The sequence below is a fragment of the Alligator sinensis genome, unplaced genomic scaffold (assembly GCF_000455745.1).
Source record: "Alligator sinensis unplaced genomic scaffold, ASM45574v1 scaffold787_1, whole genome shotgun sequence".
NCBI classification, from domain to species: domain Eukaryota; kingdom Metazoa; phylum Chordata; order Crocodylia; family Alligatoridae; genus Alligator; species Alligator sinensis.
The window spans coordinates 2,367,021-2,387,579 of record NW_005841911.1 but is presented as its reverse complement, the minus strand read 5'-3'; the positions used below and the strand labels follow the sequence as shown (position 1 = coordinate 2,387,579).

Genomic DNA, 20,559 nt, shown 5'->3' with positions numbered 1-20,559 from the left:
GGGGAAGGAGAGGGACAGGAAGAGCATGGCGTACATTGGGGCAGGGTGGGGATAAGGGACGAGGTGTGGCCCAAGGCCTGATCTGGCCACGCAGGGAAGGATGTGGCCCTGCTTCAATTTGGCAGCTCAGGGCTTGGGAATTTGGCAGCAAGGAAGGGTGGCAGTATTATTTGTCACTACTCCGCCACCACCAAATTTCCCAACTTGCGGGCCTGGATGCCATGGATCTGCAGGCTGCATTTGGCCTGTGGACTGGAGGTGAGCACCCGTGATGTAGATGGTTTAGTTTCTCTTTATCCTGTCTATATTTGGATGGTTTTATTGGTGTGGTTATGTAGGTAAAACTAACTAGTAAAATGATGTAACTGTATCTATAGTACAGTTTATATTGGCATCACTGTCTCTATAAAAAAAAATAAATTAGCAGTTGTACGGATATAATTTATTAGTCTACATGAGATCTAAATCTACCTTATTCACATTTTCTTGACTACTGCAACTTACACTCCTTTAAGAATGTCTTATTTTAAAATATCATTCCATCCAAAATGTTAGGGTTTATGCCACTCACCCTAATGTGGAGCAGGCTGCCCAAAATTTCAGAAATCTCCAGGCTTCATTTTTATATCCACTTTGGAACATACAGCAAAATGTACTCCCTGGTCTTCAAAATCCTCTGTAGAATTCATCTTCATTGAATTATGCTGGAGTAGGTATGTCAGGTGGGAAGGTGGTAGTAGTTATGATGATTGTAGTTATGCCTTCATTTTTCCCTCAGGACAATCTGTATAGGTTTTCCACACAATATACAGTTGAACATTTCAATTTAATTTTTTTCCAGACATCTCCGAGAACTGCAGTTGGAGAAAGTACAGTTAGAACTACAAAACAAGGAGATGGAAAAGAAATTACAGTTACTACAAGCAAACATGAGCAGAGAAAAAGAAGAAAGGGAGTGGGTGAAATTTCTGTACAATTTGATTATAATATAAAGTAATCCCAATTCAATTTTTTCTGTTGGAGATTTTTTGTTGGTAACTTATCTTCTCTTTTTCTACTTTCTTTGCCTTGTTTTTTTTGTCTCCTTTTCCCCCTTTCCCTCCCAAAGCCAGTATTCTCATAAGCTTGTTTGTTTTTTGACAGTCCTTCCTGTGAATAGGTGACATCAGAGGTAATCAACCAACATCCCTTTTTCTCTTGTTATTGTCCCCAGTGAGAATATTTAATGAGAAGTAGCCACTTATTGTCCCCAGTGAGAATATTTAATGAGAATTAGCCTGAGTTCTTATTTTTCCTTCATTCTGTCTTCTTTATTTCTTCTCAGTAGGATTGTAACGTCAGAATTAAATCAGTCACTTGGCACATTGTTCTTTCGTTTCACTGCATTCAGCACACTGCCTTTCACTTTGCCATTGTTGGAATTGTTTCTAGCAATTGTTGGAATTGTTGCTATTGTCTCTACAGATGTAGCTACCTCAATAGAGCTTTAATCCTATATCAGTTAAATGTATGCACATAAATTTACGAAAAGATCACAACGTTATAATAGTTTTGTGCGATGGAAACAATATGTTTGGGAAGTCAGCATGATGGAGGAATGAAGAAATCAAGAACCCCAGAGTTGTAATTTCTGGGCGCTTTTACATGTGCTCTGGGAGTGGGGGAGCTGCTGTAATTAAAGTGCCACCGTGTCTCATGTATCAGTGTCCCCATGCTTAAAATGGTGGTGAGGGCTTGTTCGAGCTTTACTTCAAGCGCCCCCAGTTCCATTTTGAAGCGCAGAGATCCTGACACACAAGATGCAGGAAGCTGCTGGAGCGTGGCAATTGCCAGTAATAGTCTCTGCTCCAGTGTGCTCCAATTCCAATGTGTTGGAGCAGCCTCGCTGCTTGTGCATCGGCACCCTCTGCTCTTAAACCGAATCACTTCATGGCCGTAGCAAATTACTGCAGCTGCTTGTTTTTTTCCGTATCTGTGTCTGACATTTCCTTATGGATATCTAGGTGTTTGCTAAATCATCATGGCTCAGACAGAGCTCTTAACTTCCTATAAACCACAGCTCTCTCTCCCATTACCTCTTTGCTCAGTCATTGTAGACAGTGTTGTAGAGGACAAACTTTAATTATGCAAATGAGAGTTGTTAATTATTACTCAACTTGCCTCTGTAAGGAATATCTCTCTATCTCTCTATATCTAGATGTATCTAGATACATCTCACAATACTGTTTTGGATTGGAAACACAGCTCAAGAACAAACTTAAATATAAACAAGTAGTTGAAAGAGAAATTACATATGCACAAGAATAACAACAGAACTATGTACACAGAATTAGAAATCAATCACTGGCTTCTCCCTTAAACTTGCAGTGTTGTTGCAGGTAGTACACTGAAGTTGCTTGTCACTGATAGGAATTTATAACAAAATCAGAGCAAGTACTTTTACCGAGACACAGATTCCACTGCCCACTTCCCATTCAGAACTTCTTTCCCTCTCAGAGGCTCAGCTTCTGACCCAGGGAGGGATGATGCTTTATCTTCAGTGGTCAGTAGTGTTGCTTAGGGCTGCTCCTCCAGCCGAACACTAGCTCACTGGGTTGAACCTCAATTTGGCAATCCACACACATGCGGAGGGGATTCAGCCACCCCGGCCCTCACCCTCATACTCGCAGGAGCTAGATACACGCACTATAAACACATACCGAGTACCCTGTACACACTCAGGATTCTTCCTCACACACCAGTCACTCCAAGCAAGTCACAAAGGACAGGACCCAGTCACACACTACAAGGATTCACTCACTTTCCTCACATACGGCCTTTATACTCTTCTACCCCAGACAGCCGTCACTCATTGTCTCAACCAAGCATACCATGGAGTGACCTGCCACTCAATAAGTTCACTTTCCTAGCCAGTCACCATTCACTTCACCTTATGAAGGTGTTGTTCACCTTCCCCGTGACTCACCCTGTTACTGGGTGGTCACTGCGCATACTTGCTACTCTGAAAATAGGTCAGTACCTAATCAAGGTCAAAGGCGAGCTTTTTCTAGAATCCTCTTTATATCACCCCCGCTGGGCATGCACAAAAGATTAAGCAAATACACCAAATCAGGCATGAGCCATTCACGGCTAACAAACATCACCAACCTTTCTGTTACTTGGCCTGTAACTTTGGTGTCCTCTTCAATTTGTACCTCCTCTGGTACTCAAATCCAGGTGAGATCCATGTCTGTCAGCTTCTTTTTGCATTAAACTTTGATGCAGCCTTTCGTATCCATCCATGTTGCTTAAACTCATCAAAACTTTTAGTATCTTACTTGCAGTATCCTTTTCTTTGACTATGATAAATGCAATATTGCTGCCATAATGTCCATCCTCAATACTACTGCAAAGGTCCTGACCTTGAACATGTCCTCCCCCACTGTGCATTTCTCATATGGATTTCTGTTCTCTGTCAGATCAAATGTTGCTTGTTTTCACTTTGAAGGACCTTTACAACATATTTCTTACTCTACTTATGTTTCTTTCCCCATGATGCCAGCATTTCTACTTGTGTTAGATTTTTAAAGGAGGGTCACATCTCTCTTCATCCCTGCTATCTCTCAAATTTGGGAGGAGGTCCCTGTAATATCTGAAAAGCAACAGTATTACAGATGTACAGACTTTAAGAAGCACTAAATATAAGGAAGTGCCTGCTGCTGAGATATAGGCGGTCTTTGTTCAGCATCTGGGATCTTGGGAATGCCCCTTGGAGGCATGCAGATTTCACACTGTCTGGATAGAGTCTGATGCTTAACTTGTGCTTCTTTTGAATCACCCTTCTAGAGCTTGGCACTTAATTTTTAAATCAAGAGATGCCTAAGTTCAAAGCACTAAAGTGCCTCTCAGGATGTTGCACTTGGTCAATTACTCATCTTCCTAACTGTTATAGTAATACAAATGATGTGTAGATAGTAAGACTTATATTAACTTTGAGGTAGGAAAAGAAAGATGGTTTTGTTAATGTTCGTACAGTATGCAATATTTAAGTCTTAAGTGCAGTTAATTGCATTTGATTATGGTAATTAATTTTTAAATTCAGTTTTCTCCAAGCAGTTAAAGCTCACTTGTAGTTGTCTTCCTGCTTCTGAAAATATCCAAGCAACTAAAATTTTCAAACCGTTATAGTTAGTTTATAGTGATCTTATGTCTCTTCTAGTTTTTGTTTATATTGACTTAGTGTCCCTAAAATGTGAAATACTGATGCTGAAAATGAGAATACCAACTTGCACACATGTGAACCAGTATCAAGTAAACTAATACTCTGTAGACTAATACCACGTTTAACCAAATCTAAGACTACTTTGAATTTAAGACAACTCCTAGTAGTTGGGGTTTATATATGGAACATTTATGAATTTGTTACAATTTTCAATGTATAGAATTTAATTATATGGAGTTCATTTTAAATTCATTACCAATACCACTGTGGCAGCAGCAGCAGGGGAGGATAGGCAGCGCAGGGTGGGCAGGCAACCAAGCTGACACCTGCCCTTTGCCCCCCTTGTAACTTTGGTCCTCCCTTGCTGCTTACCGTCATCTTCGGCTCCAGCCCCATTCCAGCCTGAGGCATGGAGCACATGGTAGCTCTGACCTCAGCCCTGCCATGTAGCAGCGGTTGCAGCAATGGCACCGTTGCTGCTGCTGCTGTGTGGCTGGGCTAGGACCAGAGCTACAATGTGCTCCATGCCCCAGGCTGGATTGGGGCCAGAGCTGTGCCTATGGTAAGTAGTGAGAATGGTGCAGAGGCTGCAGGTGGCCGCTGAGGCTCTAACTCTGAACCTGGGTTGGGGCTGGAATTGGAAGCACAATAGCTGCTCCGCTCCCCACCCCCACCTTGTACTTGGATCCCAAGATGAGGGGCTTTTTTCCCCATGTTGAGTGGGATAAAACCCTCATCTTGGATTTGAGTAAATATGATATATGGATACCTCGGTTTGTTTTGATTTAGTGTTGCAGGAAAAGTGCACTAGCTTCTTATTAGACAAAAGCAAAGGTACAGTGTCTGTCCTCAAAGATTTTATGTTATTTCTTACTTTAAAGAGAAAAGAGGTAGAGGAAGAAATGGAAGTGGGGTAAACAAGAAAAACAGGTGATTCAATAATGAAGTTGGAAACAAGTGCTCAAATCCCAGGTGGTGACCAAGACTTCAAGCTTTTTTGCGTTAATATCTCTCATGCAGTTTTTTTCTATCCATCCACACTGCTTAAACTCATTAGGGCTTTTACCTTACTTTCAACATCCTTTTCTTTTGCGATAACAAATGCAGTTTTGCTCTACTAATTTTTCTAACCTTGAACATGTCATCCCCCCATGCATTTCTTCTTTGGCTTCCTGTTTTCTGTCACATCAAACATACACTGCTGGCCTTCATTTTGAAAGGTCTATACAGCATATTTCCTACCCTACTTAGGATATTTTGTTAAGTTCCAGCCGCATCCTGCTCCGTTCTTCTCTCTGCGCAAAGAACTAGAAAGAAGTATAAAATGTATGATCTGATAAAAGATGGCTGTGAACCAGGTTCAGGATACTGGTTCTAGGTACAGAAGCATCATGGAAGGAGGTATGGAGGTAATGAGAGTTAATTGCATGCATGAGTTTAAATGAAAGAGAAGTAAAAGGTTGTATCTAAATCATGCAAGGCTGTGAGGTGAGAACATATGTAAGTCTTGTGTAAATATTGGCACTGAAGACAGTAAAGGGATTAAGAAAGCCAAAACGAAATGCTAGATGAAATTTTAAAGTATTGGGCAAAGAAGATGATTTCCACACTAATATGTTACATATGATATCTACACTTGAAGATTCCTCATTAGAGTAAACTTCTTTAAGCATCTAGAACCCTAATGTAATCTGTAGATTTATATGGGATAGTAAGGTGGGGGGTAGGTGGAAGGTAATTGGATTGCTGATTTGTCTGGAAAATACCATGCAAATATTTTATATTTGAAAGTATTTTTGAAGTGGACAGGAAAGTGAAAATTCAAGGGATTTGGAGTTATTGCTGGAAATAATTTGATGTCTTGGGAATAATAAACCTGGCCCCTAGTTGGTATTTTTTTTTTTTACTTTAAAAATATCCCCTCCCCTATCTATAGGAAAAATGATTTTAGTAATGAAAGGCTGTTTATTGTAGACGATCAAGTGGATATCGTTGGAAATCTGGGCAAGTCGGACCAATGGGCATTCAACCACAAATATTTTTACAAAATAAAGAAAATGGTGTTAAGGTAAGAAACCCCAATACATAAGTAATCCTGTAAAATAAAAGATTTTACAAGACATTTTTGTTGGTTGTCATGTCATAATTAATATTGGCATAAAACAACTGAATTAGTAAAGTGGTTTTAAATATTGTATTATTAAGATAAGAGCACTTTATTTGATAAAGAGCTTTATAGATTACCTTTAAGCTGGGGGAGTACTGAATGTAGAATATTGTTTGATATGATTTATAATTAAAAAGGTTATTTAAAGGGGTAAATGCTATTCCTACAAATACAGTATGGGGAGGGTTTTCTCAGTTCCCACTGAAGTCAGTCAGAGTTTTCCTATTACTTTTGATGATTGCTTGATAAGATGCCAACTACATATCTGTTTTGAAAGTGCAGTCTTCAGTAGGCTACATTGTGCACTCATTTATTTTATTATCTGCTTCATATTATTTCTACTCTGTGTTGATAATATTTAAAGTTTGTCCATGTTCTGTCTAGTAACACAGTGGCTTGCAGCAGCGAGAAGTAGTAATTTCAGGGGAAGACCTTGCTTTAGCCCTGCAGTCCTGAGCTGCAATTTCCTCAATTTTCAAAGTTTCTGTGATTATTTTTTTTTTTTTTTTTTTTTTTAGCTTCAGAGCACTGCTAAGTCTCTGAGCATTTGCAGATCAAGAAATTTGTAAAGGCTCATTGTGGCTACTTACAGACATGGCAAGAGTAAAAATGGTGCTTGACTTAAAGCATGGCACCACCTCACCCCCCCCGCACCAGGCACAGTGCATACCCAGAAGAAGCATTGCGTTAGTTGGACCAAAAAGCTCTGCTGAAGTGCCTGATCTATACAGATGCTGTGGAGCTGTGTTGATCTAATACACTTCCAGTAAAGCACTATTTTTGGTGGTCTTTTTTTCTCTCGCTTCCATGAACGCCCACCTTGACCAGATTTGAATGTATATGTTTTTAAAAAGTACATATTTGACATGCATATGAATTCCCTCCATATTTCAGGTGCTTATTCCAGGGCCTAGAGAAATTGGAGCTTCCACACTAAACTGGTATAAGATTTTTACATAGGGGTAAACCATTTTGTGTGTGTTTCTGCACCCCCACAGCATTCTCCTTTTATAGAAGTGGCAGAATCATTTTTGCTGGAATTTGCAATAAAAAAATTCAGAGGCAATTTGAGAAATTGTATCCCAAATGTTTAACAGATTTATCAGAACTATAAGCAACTGAGAACGTGGCCTTTTTATATTGAGAAGTGCCAGGCAGCTTAACTGTAGGTAGCATTAGCAGTTCCACTTATAACTGTTCTCCTGAGTCTTGCAGTTTTGGGAAAAAAACAGATTTGTGTTTTTGTTAGCTTAAATTTTTGACCTTGAGGCACATACTTTCATTGCACGTGTACCTACATAGTTAAACCATGTTCATGAACGTGTTTTAAAATACAGTTTCTGAGGGCAACAGCATTTTCTTTACTCACACTGTTGAGTAGAATGAACATTTAAAAAAATGCACTACCTACAAGTTACATATAAAGACAGCCTCCCGAATATCTTGAGGCCCACTCTACACATGAAACGAAGGGCAGGATGGGGTCTAAAGCTTGATTCACACAATTGTGCCTTCTGCCACGCCATACATGCAGGGCAAGAGGCATGATGATGTGAATCACACATTACGTTCTATCATGCATTATTGCCAGTGCAGGGAGAGCCTGCAGTGGCAAGTGCCCAGCTGCAGGGGTTCCCCATCCATCTCTGGGGCTGGAGGATCACCACTGCAGCGATCTCCCATCCTGGGGTGCGGGAAACCCATGGAGCCAGAGGATAGTACTTTCCTTGGGCTTGGGGGCTCTGGAAAGCCCCGGATCCAGGGCATCGTGGCTGAAGCAATCCTTAGGGTTCAGAGGTATAGGAAACCCCTGACCCTGGGGTTCAAAGCTTCCAGGATCCCTAGGGCTTGAGGCTTTTACAGTAGGCATGGTGCACCCCTGTAGCTGGGAGCCCTGATACACATGCATATTAAAGCTCAATAGGAACCAGCTGTAAAGTTAGTATACATTTTCATGGTCTAACTTTATATCTGGTTGGAGCTTTTTACTATGTGGCTGGTCTCCAGGTAAATGCACATTTAACCAAGTAATTGAACAGTATCAGTAATGTGTAGAGGGAAGCTTAGCTATACAGATATATGTAGAGATGAATACAACTTGGTTTGAGTGATGCAGGAAAAGAGTTTACCCTATGATTTCTTCAGAGTCCAAGCTTCATATGTCAGGCTGAGATGATGGCTGTTAATTAACAGACACCGTTAGAAACAGGATATAAAGAAATGTATGCAAATTGAGAAGGAGTGCCAGACACAGAACTTTAGAGTAAGCCGTGGCAGTTATTTCAAATCTTTGAAGTAGTAACAGTTTGGCATGAGTGCATTCTCAATTAACATACTCGATTTCAGTGAAATTACCTACTTGCTTGTGAGTAGAAGACAGGCTGAGAATGAAAAGGGGTTCCTCTAATCCCTTCTCCCTCTCTTTATTCTTCCTAACACAAGTTCCTTAGCCCAGGCTGCTGCCACTTCAGGGAGATCAAACAGCAAATTGAATGGCTCTGGTGACACATAGGGCAAACTTTTCAAAGAGGGAAGTGCCAATGTGTACAGGTACAAGGGCTAGAAGGAACCTTGTTGGCCTGAATGCACTGTAGATTCTTTTGTCTTTGGGAGGCAGAATTTGGTTTAAAAATTTTTTAAAGCAATACATTGATACTAGAAATTGGGCTGTAGATACAGTAGAAAGGTGCCAAAGGAGTTATGTGAAGGTCAGGATCAGTGGAGCTCTGCTGAGCAGACCATATCAACTTTTTTTTACATAATGGTGAGGCCATAAGAGAGAGGTAGATTTACAGGCTGTTGTCCAAGTAACAGTTAGGAGGGTCTTTACTGCCTTTGACTTTGAATTACTAGTTAAGTTTGGTTCTGCCTGAGCAATATATTCTCTACTGGCATGTGTAAAGGACTCCAGCCTCAGAATTTAGTATTAGTTTGGCAAAAGAGATGGAATAATGAAGAGATGAACAGTGCCTGGTGGTTTTTGGAAAGAGCAGAATGCCCTTGGATAATATAGACCATGTCTTGTTATGAAACGGAAATGGATTTGTCAAAGAAGGCATGGCTATGATTAACAGTGCTTAGCGCTGTCTTTTGAAAAATACTGACATTTTACTTTAAAATATCATCCAAATAAACACTTTGTTGTAACAATAGCACTTTTTCAATATGCATACTTCAGTGGCTATATTTGGTATTTATAGTTATTGGTAATTCATTTGCTTTTCTTTTTAATATGCATTAATACTTTCACATAGGTTTCTTCAGGAAAAGTGAAGTTGAAAATACTCAGAGAACAGATTCAAGGTAAATTGGTTTTTATATTACCAAGTAAAATAATAAATTGATAACTTGCCATTTTAATTTAATTGAATAGCTAAAAACATACCAGCAAGATACCTTTCATAATGGCAAAGGAAATAAAAAAAGAATGTGGCTGTTGTTCAGGATAACCTGTTAAAAGCTTGACATTTAAACTTTGTCACCTTATTGATTTCCCACTCTCATCCCCATAATTGATGCTTTTATGGTGATCTGTTGCTGTAGTCCTCACACCACTGGACTTCCTGGAAAGATCTTTATTCCCCTCCAAGAACAGCGAAATATTGGAAAAAATTACAGTACTGAATTTTATAAGATGCTCAAAAGGAATGCATGGAACCAAATTATGCAATGCTATCTACCAGAATACATGTATAGCATCTTAAAACTGTCACTCTTATTTATTTGCATAGTATCTTATTTCTTCCAGAGCCAGTGAAACTGCCACTTAAACATAAAATGTCAAATGTTGTGGCTACTGAAAATCCTAAAATGAAGGGGAAGGTATGTGGACAATGTGAGACCAAAAATGCATTATTGGTAAGTAGATGGCAATAAAATAGGTTTGATATTTTAAAAAGTAGCTAAAAGCCTAGGATTGGGTTTATGTAAAATAATCCCCTTATCTAGAATTTCTGCAAATATTTTATTTAATAAACTACAGTAAAGTATATTAGATAATACTTGTGTGGATTACTATTGGGCAAAGTCTATCTACTCTTTCTAAGAAAAAAATGCCATTGAATTGTAGCCTACTGTTTGCTTTCTGTCATTTAAGTGCATAGCCATAGAATTGGAAAAAATTATGGGGTTATGATTAAGAGACAGGCAGGAAATGCAGCCACATGCCTGCAGTGGCTCAAGGTAGAAGATGCCTGTATTATACCCCCCTCCTACCCCTCTGCCTCAGCATGCCGGCCCAGGGCTGGCATCTGGTCATGCCCCCTGCCCTGTCCACTCCCCTGCTGCATAGAGTAGCAAGTGGGGGAAAAGCCTGACTGGGGCTGGTGTGCCCCTGTGTGGGTTGGGGGGAGGGGGTTTAAATCCTGCTCCCTTCCTTCCACCTTAGCGTGCTGGCTGCTGGAGCGGTGAGCAGAGGAAAGCCAGGCAGGGGCTGCTTCCCCCCTACCCCTCCAGGCACACCCTGGCTGGGGACTGTGCAGGCCATGGTGGGGATGTAACCTCTCCCTGCCCACCCATTGTATTTAGTGGGCCTGCCAGGGCCTGGCCATGCCCCCCATCCCCTTAGCTCAAGCAGGGAGGGGGAAAGAGCTTGGAGGGCTTCTCTCCCAGCTTTGCTCCAGCCTTCCGGCTACTGCCGAAGGGAAAGGAGGGCTTGCTCTAGTGCCCCCCAGCCTCTAGCCTGAGCCACTGCAGGCAAATGGCTGCATTTGTGGAATCAAAAGTGAATGTCTGTTCACTTGCTTCTAGGTCCAATCTACGAAGTTCAGACTAACCTGCAAAGATTGAATTGATTCAGGCTTGGGCTTTTGAAATGTCTGTACTTAGCCTAGGTGATTTAAATCTCCACATGCACCAGAACCACTGGAAGATCATTACTTCTAAGGCTGGTTTCCTGCCTGTCTCTTAATCCAATTGAAGAGTTATAGTACTTTTTAAATGGCTTGTTTCAGAGCTCATTGTGGCAGCATATGCTTTCCCCATAGTACAGAACTATTTTGCCTCACCCAGGTAAAGGAAGTTCTTAGGGGCTGATTCTTCCTTCCCTCCCTCCCTTTCTCAATGAAAAGGCAAATAACCAAAGTCAGGCTTTGCTTATCTCTTAGAAGACGAAATTTGTCTTATGAGCTGACTGCTGAATTGCCCTACCACCTAATTTCTCAGCTAACTGAAAGCTAACACTATTGATGAAAACAATTTTTTTCACCAAAGCTGTAAAAATAGTTTGTAAGTATTGATCCAAGTAATGATAACGAAAACTATTCAAGCATTAACTTACATGCAAATTTAAGAAATGGAGCAGAGGCTAATGTCCTGTGCACTGGGTCAGAACTTAATACTTCCATACATGTGAATTAAAGGATTTAATTCTTGATAGAAATAATACACTTGTCTTGTGGATTGTCTCAACATTTTAGAATATATAAACAGAAAATATTAGGTCCCTTTTAAATTCCTAAAATTTTTAAGGAGCTATTCAGATTCCTTAGTATTGTGTGTCTGATAGAGGTACACGATACATTGGTCCATATCATATTGGCACCGATAAAAGAAAAAAGATCATTATCAGCATTCAGCTTTTTTTGGGTGATGTCGCCGATAAATGTCGCACGCATGTCAAATTCGGCATGTGTGCAGCTGCAGCATGTGTGTGGCCAGGAGTGCAGCCTGGCAGTCAGTGTCCAGCTGGTAAGTCTGTTGAGGGGAAGGGGCGTGGGGGAGGGAAGCGGGGGCAGATCGCAGCCCCTGTGCTGAGGGAGGGCGTGGGGCTGGGGCAGAGGCAGGGACATGTGCTGCCCAACCAGGGTGGGGTGGGGCACGTGATGGAGCCGACGGCTTGTCCATGGGGGCGAGGAGGCTGAGACAGCTCCCACCGCTGTGCACACCTCTGGGGAGGTGTGGGGGGCATGTGCCTCCTGGATCTGTGCATGGGGTGAGGGTGGGCTGCCTGCCAAACGCTTGAGACTGGGGCTGCTCCAGCTTCTTCTCAGAATCTGTGCTTGGGCAGGGCAGGATGGGTGGCGGCAGTACTAGGTGGAGGGTTAAGGGGGGGTCTAGAACCACCCCAAAACTCACCATAGGACCCTCCTCCCAGCTCCACTGCTGCTGCCTGCTCCTCCTGGCCCGATTGCAGCCACTGGGAAGAGACTAGAGCAGCCCTGTTTCTGAGTATACATCCTTGCTCCACGCACAGATCCAGGGGACACGTGCCCCCCATACTTCCCCTGGGGGTACATACAGCGGTGGAAGCTGCAGCCCCCGGATGAGCCACTGGCTCTGTCCTGCACCCCGCCCCACCCTGGCTGAGCAGTGCCTGCCTGAGCCCAAGCCTCACTCCCTCCCTCACCGTGGGGACCTTTATCTGCCCCCCTGTTCCCCTTCCCCCCCACAGCCTTACCAGCCAGACACTGCTGTCCAAGCTGCTGGGCTGCATATCTGCAGTTGCATTGGTATCAGCTGGTATGGCTGGTCAGTAATCAGTCATCAGTGTTGGCCCAGCAAATCTTTATTGGTGCCCCCCAGTGTGTGATTATACTACTAAAAATTATTGTGCATTGTATTTGCATAGTATAATAGAAAATAATAGAAAATCATAAGCATATACTTTTGTCCTTTATTTTAAATGCATATAATCAGGTAGAACTGTGCTATTTATATGGCAAATTCAAAATAATAAACAGTGTTGGAAGCATGCACACAAAAATTGAAGAAATATTTTATTTTTTTTCCTTTTCCCCTCTTGCTACTGTTGTCCTTCGATGGAACTGTAAAAAATCCCAGGTTATCCTCTAGCATCACCGTTGCTTGCAGTTTACTTAGTTATCAATTTTTAGTTCATTTGTTCTCATTTATTGTTGGCAGGTGAATTTTTTTAATGCTCATTTTAAGTAAGAGACTGATAATGCGGGTTGTAGCTTGGTATACTGTGGACAGATTATTTGTGAGCCGTTCTACATGGTAAGAGTGCAATATGAGCATTGGTTTTTGTTATGGGCTTTGTCAAGCAGAGATTATTTGTAATGTGTAGTGATATTTCTTGACTCGGGTAAGTGTCTCATTATGACTAAGATGCTATTGCTAAAATTTTATGAGGTATGTAAAAATTAATTATTTAATACTACTGCAGATCCCTGCAGAGCTCTCATTTTATTTCTTCAGCTTCTATTTGTAAAGATCTTGGAAAAAATGAGCAAGAAAAACAAAACCCGGTAATAATTCTAAAACCATTTACTGTTGTTGTTTGGTTTGGTTTTTTTTCCCCCAAGGTATGCTTAGAGTGTGGGGAAGATTATTGTGGAAGCTGCTTTGCTAAAATCCACCAGAAGGGGGCACTGAAGCTCCACAGAATGATTCCTTTACAGGTAAAAGTTTTTTTGGGTTTTTTTAGCTGTATGAGACTGTTTCTCTCTAAACAGTTCATTAATTCAAATTAATAATTCCTTTAAATGTCTTTATTCACTACAAACCTTTTCTTTTTGTTACACAAGGTGTATATTTCTGGATTTATTTATAACCAAAATATTCATTGTTACATTTTGTAATATACTTTTTGCAGTTTCATTAATTGTTAGGATAGAAATGTTTTTATATCAGAAGGTCATAAACCAGCATTTTTAATATAACGCAATTTGTTGTCCTGTGGGGTCAGGCCAACTCTCAGGATCTCAATATTGCGGTGTTAGACAGGAGGGTGTGACAGAATTGTACATATACAAACACACAAATCAATTAGGTGCATAAACACACACTACCAGCTCAGGCACATACATATCCAAACAAGCCTAGGCACATGCATACCTATCACTAATTCAAGCACATGCACTATACACCCCAAAAGTTAGACACATCACTAATTCATATATCATGCACACAATGACGTGTGTGCATTGCATGCAGTTCACATGCATACAACCCACCTACACATACACACAGGTAAGTTCCTAACTTGGATGGTACAGTGTGTATGTGTGCGCTTGGGGTACCTGGGATACTTGAGGGAAGGTTCAGGTGAGAGAGAGAGAGAGAAAGTGTAGGGAGTGAAAGCTGCCAGAACTGGGATTAGAACTGGTAGACTATAGAGAAGCTGGCTGAGGAACTGAGGCTTGGGTTTACTTAAGGTAGATTGGGGCTGGAAACTGAGGCAGACAGCTGAGATACTGGGGGAGGGGCAGATAAGTGGTGGCAAGGAGGAGACAGCCAGGAAAGAAACAGGCAGAAACCTGGTTGCTCAGGCAAAAGGGAAAAGGCAGAGGTAATAAGACAGTGGCAAAGAAACAGGGGGTTTGGAGGCAGAGAGGAGCTCAGGACAGGTGTTGGAGGTGGCAGTGAGCCAGAAGCAGGAGAGGGAGAAATGAGACAGGAGGTAGAGGCAAGGAGCAGAGATTGGAGCAGGGCCAAACCATAGTAAAGCAAAACCCAACTTAAGGGTCAAAATAACAGTTTTATTAAACAGACAACACACTCCACAGCCCCATGAACTTATTGGTTTACTCACAGTCACACATACTGGCAGTAGGAGAAAGAGACTCGGTGAAGGGTTGGAGTCCAGGCGGGGAAAAGAAGCAGAGTCCAAGTCCTTGGTGCAGGTAATATCTACCTATCCAGGCTGGAAAGGAGTCCTTGTCCAGTAGATGTTGTCTAGAGCAGGGTCGCCGGCACGGCCTCTGGGTGGATAGGTGGTGTGGCATGGTGCTGGTCCAGATGAAGAGGGTGGCCCACTGGGTCTGTCTTCACTGCCCCTTTTTATTGGGGCAGACCTTGTGTGACCCTAGTGACAGGAGGGATGCCCAGGCCAGGGTCAGCCCCTGGTGTACTGAGCATGTGTGCTCCATGCTGGGATGTGCAGTTTCGGGTGTCTGTAATGGTGGGGTACAATGGTAGAGTTGCTGGTTCTGCAGGGTCTTTTGTCTTTCAAATGCTGGGTTCTTGTCTCTGTTCCTGGGTGAGGTCCGTGGTTCCTGGATGAATCAATGAGAGGTGATGGCCTGGTTGTTACAGGCCATTCAGTAAAGGCCTGCTACCATTGTATTTCAGTAATTCCCAATCACTCTCATTCATCTGGGAACCAGTTTACATGGGAGGGGTACATGAATCATACAGTTGCAACACAGGGGATGTCCACGTAGAGGACACAAGATGGAGGCTTGACATACAAAATGGAAACTTAACATGACTTACACTAACTTACATATATAGGCCTAAAACAGTAATCACACAATATAAAAGCAGTACAAACATAATAATTATCACTTATAAAACAGTGGGTATCGATCATTTATAAAACTTATTTGCAAAGAGGGGAGATATCAAAATAGCAGGGAGCTTATTTGCAAAGAGGGGAGAGAAAAATAAAACTTACTACCTAAAATAAAATGTTAAAGCTTATCCTACATCTTAGCTTACTTATACTTATCTATAGGGAATAGAGAGGGAGAGAAAAAGTTAGAAATGGTTGGGGAAGGGGAAGAAATGCATTTTAAAATAAATAAAAAAGAAAAACTGGGGGTTTTGCTACAAATTCTAAATTATGTAAAACAGCATTAAGTTTCACACTTCCGAACACTAATACATGTCAGTAGTGTTTGTAGATTGTGACTAAATAGGAGAGTTAGAAGGCAATGGTTTAAAATTTGATGGGTTAAAAATGAGCTAAGATGTGCAACATATAAACATGGAGGGGGTTTTTTTTCGTAATAGTTGGGTTACATGTGAGAGAGGTTTATTCTTTTTAACTGAATTAGGAATAGTTAAGCTTCTTTTGATTAAAATCTGCCTTTAGTGTTTTTATACAGAAGCCTTCTGTTTGAAGGAAGCAGACACAATGATCCTACTCTGCTGTTGAAAAAAAATATGTACTGTTCTTACCTTATGCACTGATGGGTTTTGAAGTCTTTTGATTTCTCATGTGAAACATATGACTTAAACTGAAATAGCTGTAGTGCCATAGGTTTTAAAAAGTGGCTGGCAGGTTGCTGATTAAGAAGACTTTGCATACATAAGTTTCCAAATATATATATTTTTTTAATCCTGCATTATGTGTAATTGTCATTCAAGTTGGTTTCAAGCAATTTTCATTCACATATTCAGATAAATTTTGAATAAGCACAAAAAACGGTTAATTAATCTTTATGCCTTAAGAGCAGTCAAATACAATGGTGAATGCTTGCTAGGATAATTAACACTGTTCTGTTTTCCTGTTTTATATATATTAATTGTAAAAGGGGTTGCAGCTATGGAAATAGTTACAAATAGCATTTGTCTGCCAAATGAACGGTTGCTCTGGTGAAGATGATTGTGGCATAACTGGATAACTTAAAAAAAAATAATGATCATGGTATCTAATGGATACAAAATTCTAGCTAATACAGAATTCATTGTTGTTTAGACCTGAATTGTCTTTGCTATTGCACTAGCACTGGTGTGTTAAACATTTAACATAACTTTACTTGCGCATTGTCACCAAAGAAATCATGATAAAATTTAAGTGGCCAGTATAGTGAAGATCCCTGAGTACAGCTATTATAGCATGCTGACTTACAACTTATTTATCTCATTTGAATAAATTGGTCTTAAAATTAAGTTTTTATATGCAAGGTACTTTTCATTTGAATTCTAAATCACTATTTTTTAAATTAAATATACCAACCAGAATTTGTTTTTTTTTTCTTAAATGCAGCCGTGGTTTTATACTGGTTAACTTGTTCAGATTATATATACTTATCCCAGTTTTAATTTTGTTTCCTTTTTTATATTAATTATGGCTATACTGTTCTTATGTCCTGATTTAATGAATCAAAGACGAAGCATATCAGGAATTCTATAAATGGTTAGGTTTTTTCAATGGTTGAACAGAAGCAAAATCACTGTGAAATAAAAATGTAAACACATGCATGCAAGTGCACGCACACACGCACATATGCATGTCTTGACTAAATATTAGAAAGTTTAAATGGAAATTTGGGTGTGTCCTTTGTCACTGTCTTACTGGACTTTCTCTGTCTCAAATTTATTTGCTTATCTCATTCTTTCTTCCCAGAAAAATATAAGCTTTTCAGTAATGCTGTAAATTATCAAAGCTGTTGCTCTGATTAATGTATTCTTGTCAGAATGATGAATGCTTGGAACAGTTGTAGTGTGTTGCTGAAAGATGACATCATTTGAGGAAAAAGGTTCAGGTGAGAATTTAAGATGGTTACAGGATTTCCTGACACGGCACACTGAGAGATGGTAAACAGAAGTCAAGAAAAGCAGGTAGTAAATCATAGTCTTAGGATCATTTACTATGCTGCATTACACTACAAGATATATAACATATTCTGTGATCTGTTTGGGTTGGATTTAATATATTTTCACCATGTTGAACAGTGATTTATGGTGCCTGTCAGTTCTGCCTGAACTTGTTCATATAGAGCATAAGAATGGACAATAGGTAGAAAAGATGATAATTCTTAGCACTTTTTGGTCTTTCAGTCTTAAATCCCAAGATGCTTTATGAAGGTGTAGTAATTTGTTTGATCTCATTTTTACTTATATTGGGAAGCTGATACGCACAATAGTCAGAGGTCATTTAGTGGGTCAGTAGCAGACCCAGGGATGTAAGCCAGAGGTGACATTCTGTACTCTTTTGAAGTGAGTGGGAATTTGGCTATTGACCTTACTGGGTGGCAGATTTTTCCCCAGGTCAATTCTGCAGCCGCCCCCACCCAGTTTTTGTTTTTGTTTTTTTGTTTTTTGACACACTACTGTTACAGATTACCTGTACACTATCTATAGGAAGTTGCCACTGGAAACTTATAACTGAAATGACTTGCTGGAGTTGTGAAGGAGGATCAAAGTTCAAGGTATATGAAAGGAAGTCCTAAGCAGTTTGGTTAGTTTTAGTAGTTTGAAGTATTAATTTTGCCCAAGGCCCCAGATTCCATAGGTGAGGTGAAGGATGCTTCCATCCTAACCATTCTGTGGTCTGGTTGTTAGAGTATACTCTTGAGACATGGAAGAACCTCTTTGGACTGAGGCCTGTAATTTAGGCTTTCCAGTTTTTGGATAAAGCATTTAACCACTGTGCTATTGTAGTATCTTCGCCTCTCTGATCTCTAAAAAAAATAATGATCCCTACTCAGGCAAACACCTCCCTCAGAGGAAGACTCCAGCCTCTGGTTCTCAAGTAGATGGAAGCATTTAGGGTATATTTAGAGGTGCTCCAGTGGTGGGGGTGCTTTAATTAGAGTGGCTCTCGGGAGCTGGTCTAATTAAAGCACCAACAGTGTCAAGTATATTCAGCATCCTACACTTCAAAATGGCGGTGGGGGTGCTTTAATTAAAACTCATTACATGAGCTTTATTTAACAGGTGCCACCATTTTGAAATGTGGGCATACTGAGTACATGAAACCCTGAGGCTGCTGGAGCATGCTAATTAGCATGCTTCAGCAGAGTCTATTAATTGAGGCTCTGATACACTAATTACAGAGCATTGGAGCAAATGTCTTGCATCCTAGGAGTAACTAGGAATAATGGGTGCAAACTAGTGGAGAGTAGATTCAGGTTAAACATTAGGAAGAAATTTTTTACAGTAAGGGTGGCCAGAATCTGGAATGGGCTTCCAGGAGAGGTGGTACTATCACCTAACTTGGAGGTCTTCAGGAGTAGGCTTGATAGTCACCTGCCTGGGGTCATCTGACCTCAGTCCTCTTTCCTGCTAGGGGTAGGGGGTTGGACATGATGATACTTTGTGGTCCCTTCCAACTCTACAATCTATGAATCTGTGTCTACAGGCACCCTTAATGTTCTGATAGTTAAGTCCATAAAGTTCAGGCACATCTTAGATATACCTCTGTAATTAGTATTGTCTAGTGATTAGCTCTGGATGATTCCCTGCCCTATTGGTGTGTGTGTGGGGGTTTTTTGTTCTGTTTTGTTTTGTTTTGTTTTGTGAATCATCTTTTGGGAGCACTTAGCCTCTCTCTGAAGTCAGTTGGGAAAGTTAAGTGCCTAATTCAGTTTGTTTACAGAACTTGAACATAGCTTGGATGTAGGTCCTAAAGTGAGATAGCTGCTGAAGATGACACTTTGCTTCTGGGCCTGAGTGACAGTCAGGAAGTGTTAATCAAAGGCTAGGGAGAGACATTAAAAAAGCTGAAGCCTGAATCAATTCAACCTTTACAGATTAGTCCAACTTGCCTAAGTTGGACCAACTTGTAACAGAACAGGCATGCTGGCACATATCTGCAGTTGCTCAGGCCAGGAACCGGGGGCTGTAGAGCAGACCCTTGGCTGCAGGGAAGCTGTGGGGGGGAGGGCATGGGGGTGTGGCCAGTCTGGTCTGAACTGGCTAGAGAGGGGTTTAATTTCCCCCCCTTCCTGTGCCCCTGGCAGGGGCCTGAGCTGGGTCTTCTGGGTGCTCCTCCTTGCTGCTGCAGCAGCGGGGCACCATGGCCTCTGAGGCAGAAGGGGTAGGGAGTAGGGTTAGACTCCCCTTTACCCCACTGGCAGCCAGGTCTGCTCACTGTCACTGCTGCGCTCGCTCCCTGCAGGGGAATAGTTTCCCTGCTGTCCCCTCTGCCAGATGCTGGAGGGAGGAGGAATAACCCCAGTCTCTGCCCCCCGCTCCCCAAGGGACCCTGCTGTGGGCCCCTGCCCAGCCACTGCAGCAGGAAGGGATAGGGCCCTTGGTGGGGGCAGAAGCCCCTGTAATAAGATCAGGGAGCGTGAGCTCCTTTCTGGCAGTGGGGGACGACGACTGCTGTAGGGTGGGCAAAGCTGCAGCGGGCTGCACGCAGCAGCTCCAGTGTCAGGCGGGGGCCAGAGCCCTCCCCCCAGTGCCGCCACTGCTGCCACAGCCCGCAGCAGCTTTCCTCACCCTGCAGCGCAGCTCAGGCCCCCCCCGCCCCGTCATGGACGCTCCTCCCTAGGCACTTCAGCGGCTGGACAGGGGCAGTGCCAGATGCTGCTGGTTGGGTAGATTTAGCCCATAGAAGGGCTTTGTCTGGCCCCCAGCGGGTCCTTTGGTCCCGCTGGACCAAGATGCCACTCCCTGGCCATACAGTTGGGCTGGGGCTGCTCCGCAGTGGGACTGCCTTTCTAGGCAGCCTGGCCACAGCAGGTCGTTTGCTGCTGATGCTGGCCACAAGCCCATGGTACAGGTGGGGAGCAGCGTGCACGGCCCTGACCCCACTGGCTCCAGGCTTGCCCAT

At 41.9% G+C, this 20,559-nt stretch overlaps 1 protein-coding gene across 2 annotated transcripts in view; it reads left to right on the top strand.

Moving 5' to 3' along the window:
* ZBBX (zinc finger B-box domain containing) overlaps positions 1–20,559 on the top strand; it is a 63,836-nt gene that overhangs the window by 6,702 nt on the left and 36,575 nt on the right. For both annotated transcript variants that reach the window (XM_006018725.3, XM_014517492.2), the window contains exons 3-7: positions 842–955; positions 6,176–6,269; positions 9,623–9,671; positions 10,117–10,226; positions 13,634–13,729. In XM_006018725.3, the coding sequence (XP_006018787.1) occupies positions 842–955; positions 6,176–6,269; positions 9,623–9,671; positions 10,117–10,226; positions 13,634–13,729 (463 nt within the window). The remainder of the gene's footprint in view (positions 1–841; positions 956–6,175; positions 6,270–9,622; positions 9,672–10,116; positions 10,227–13,633; positions 13,730–20,559) is intronic.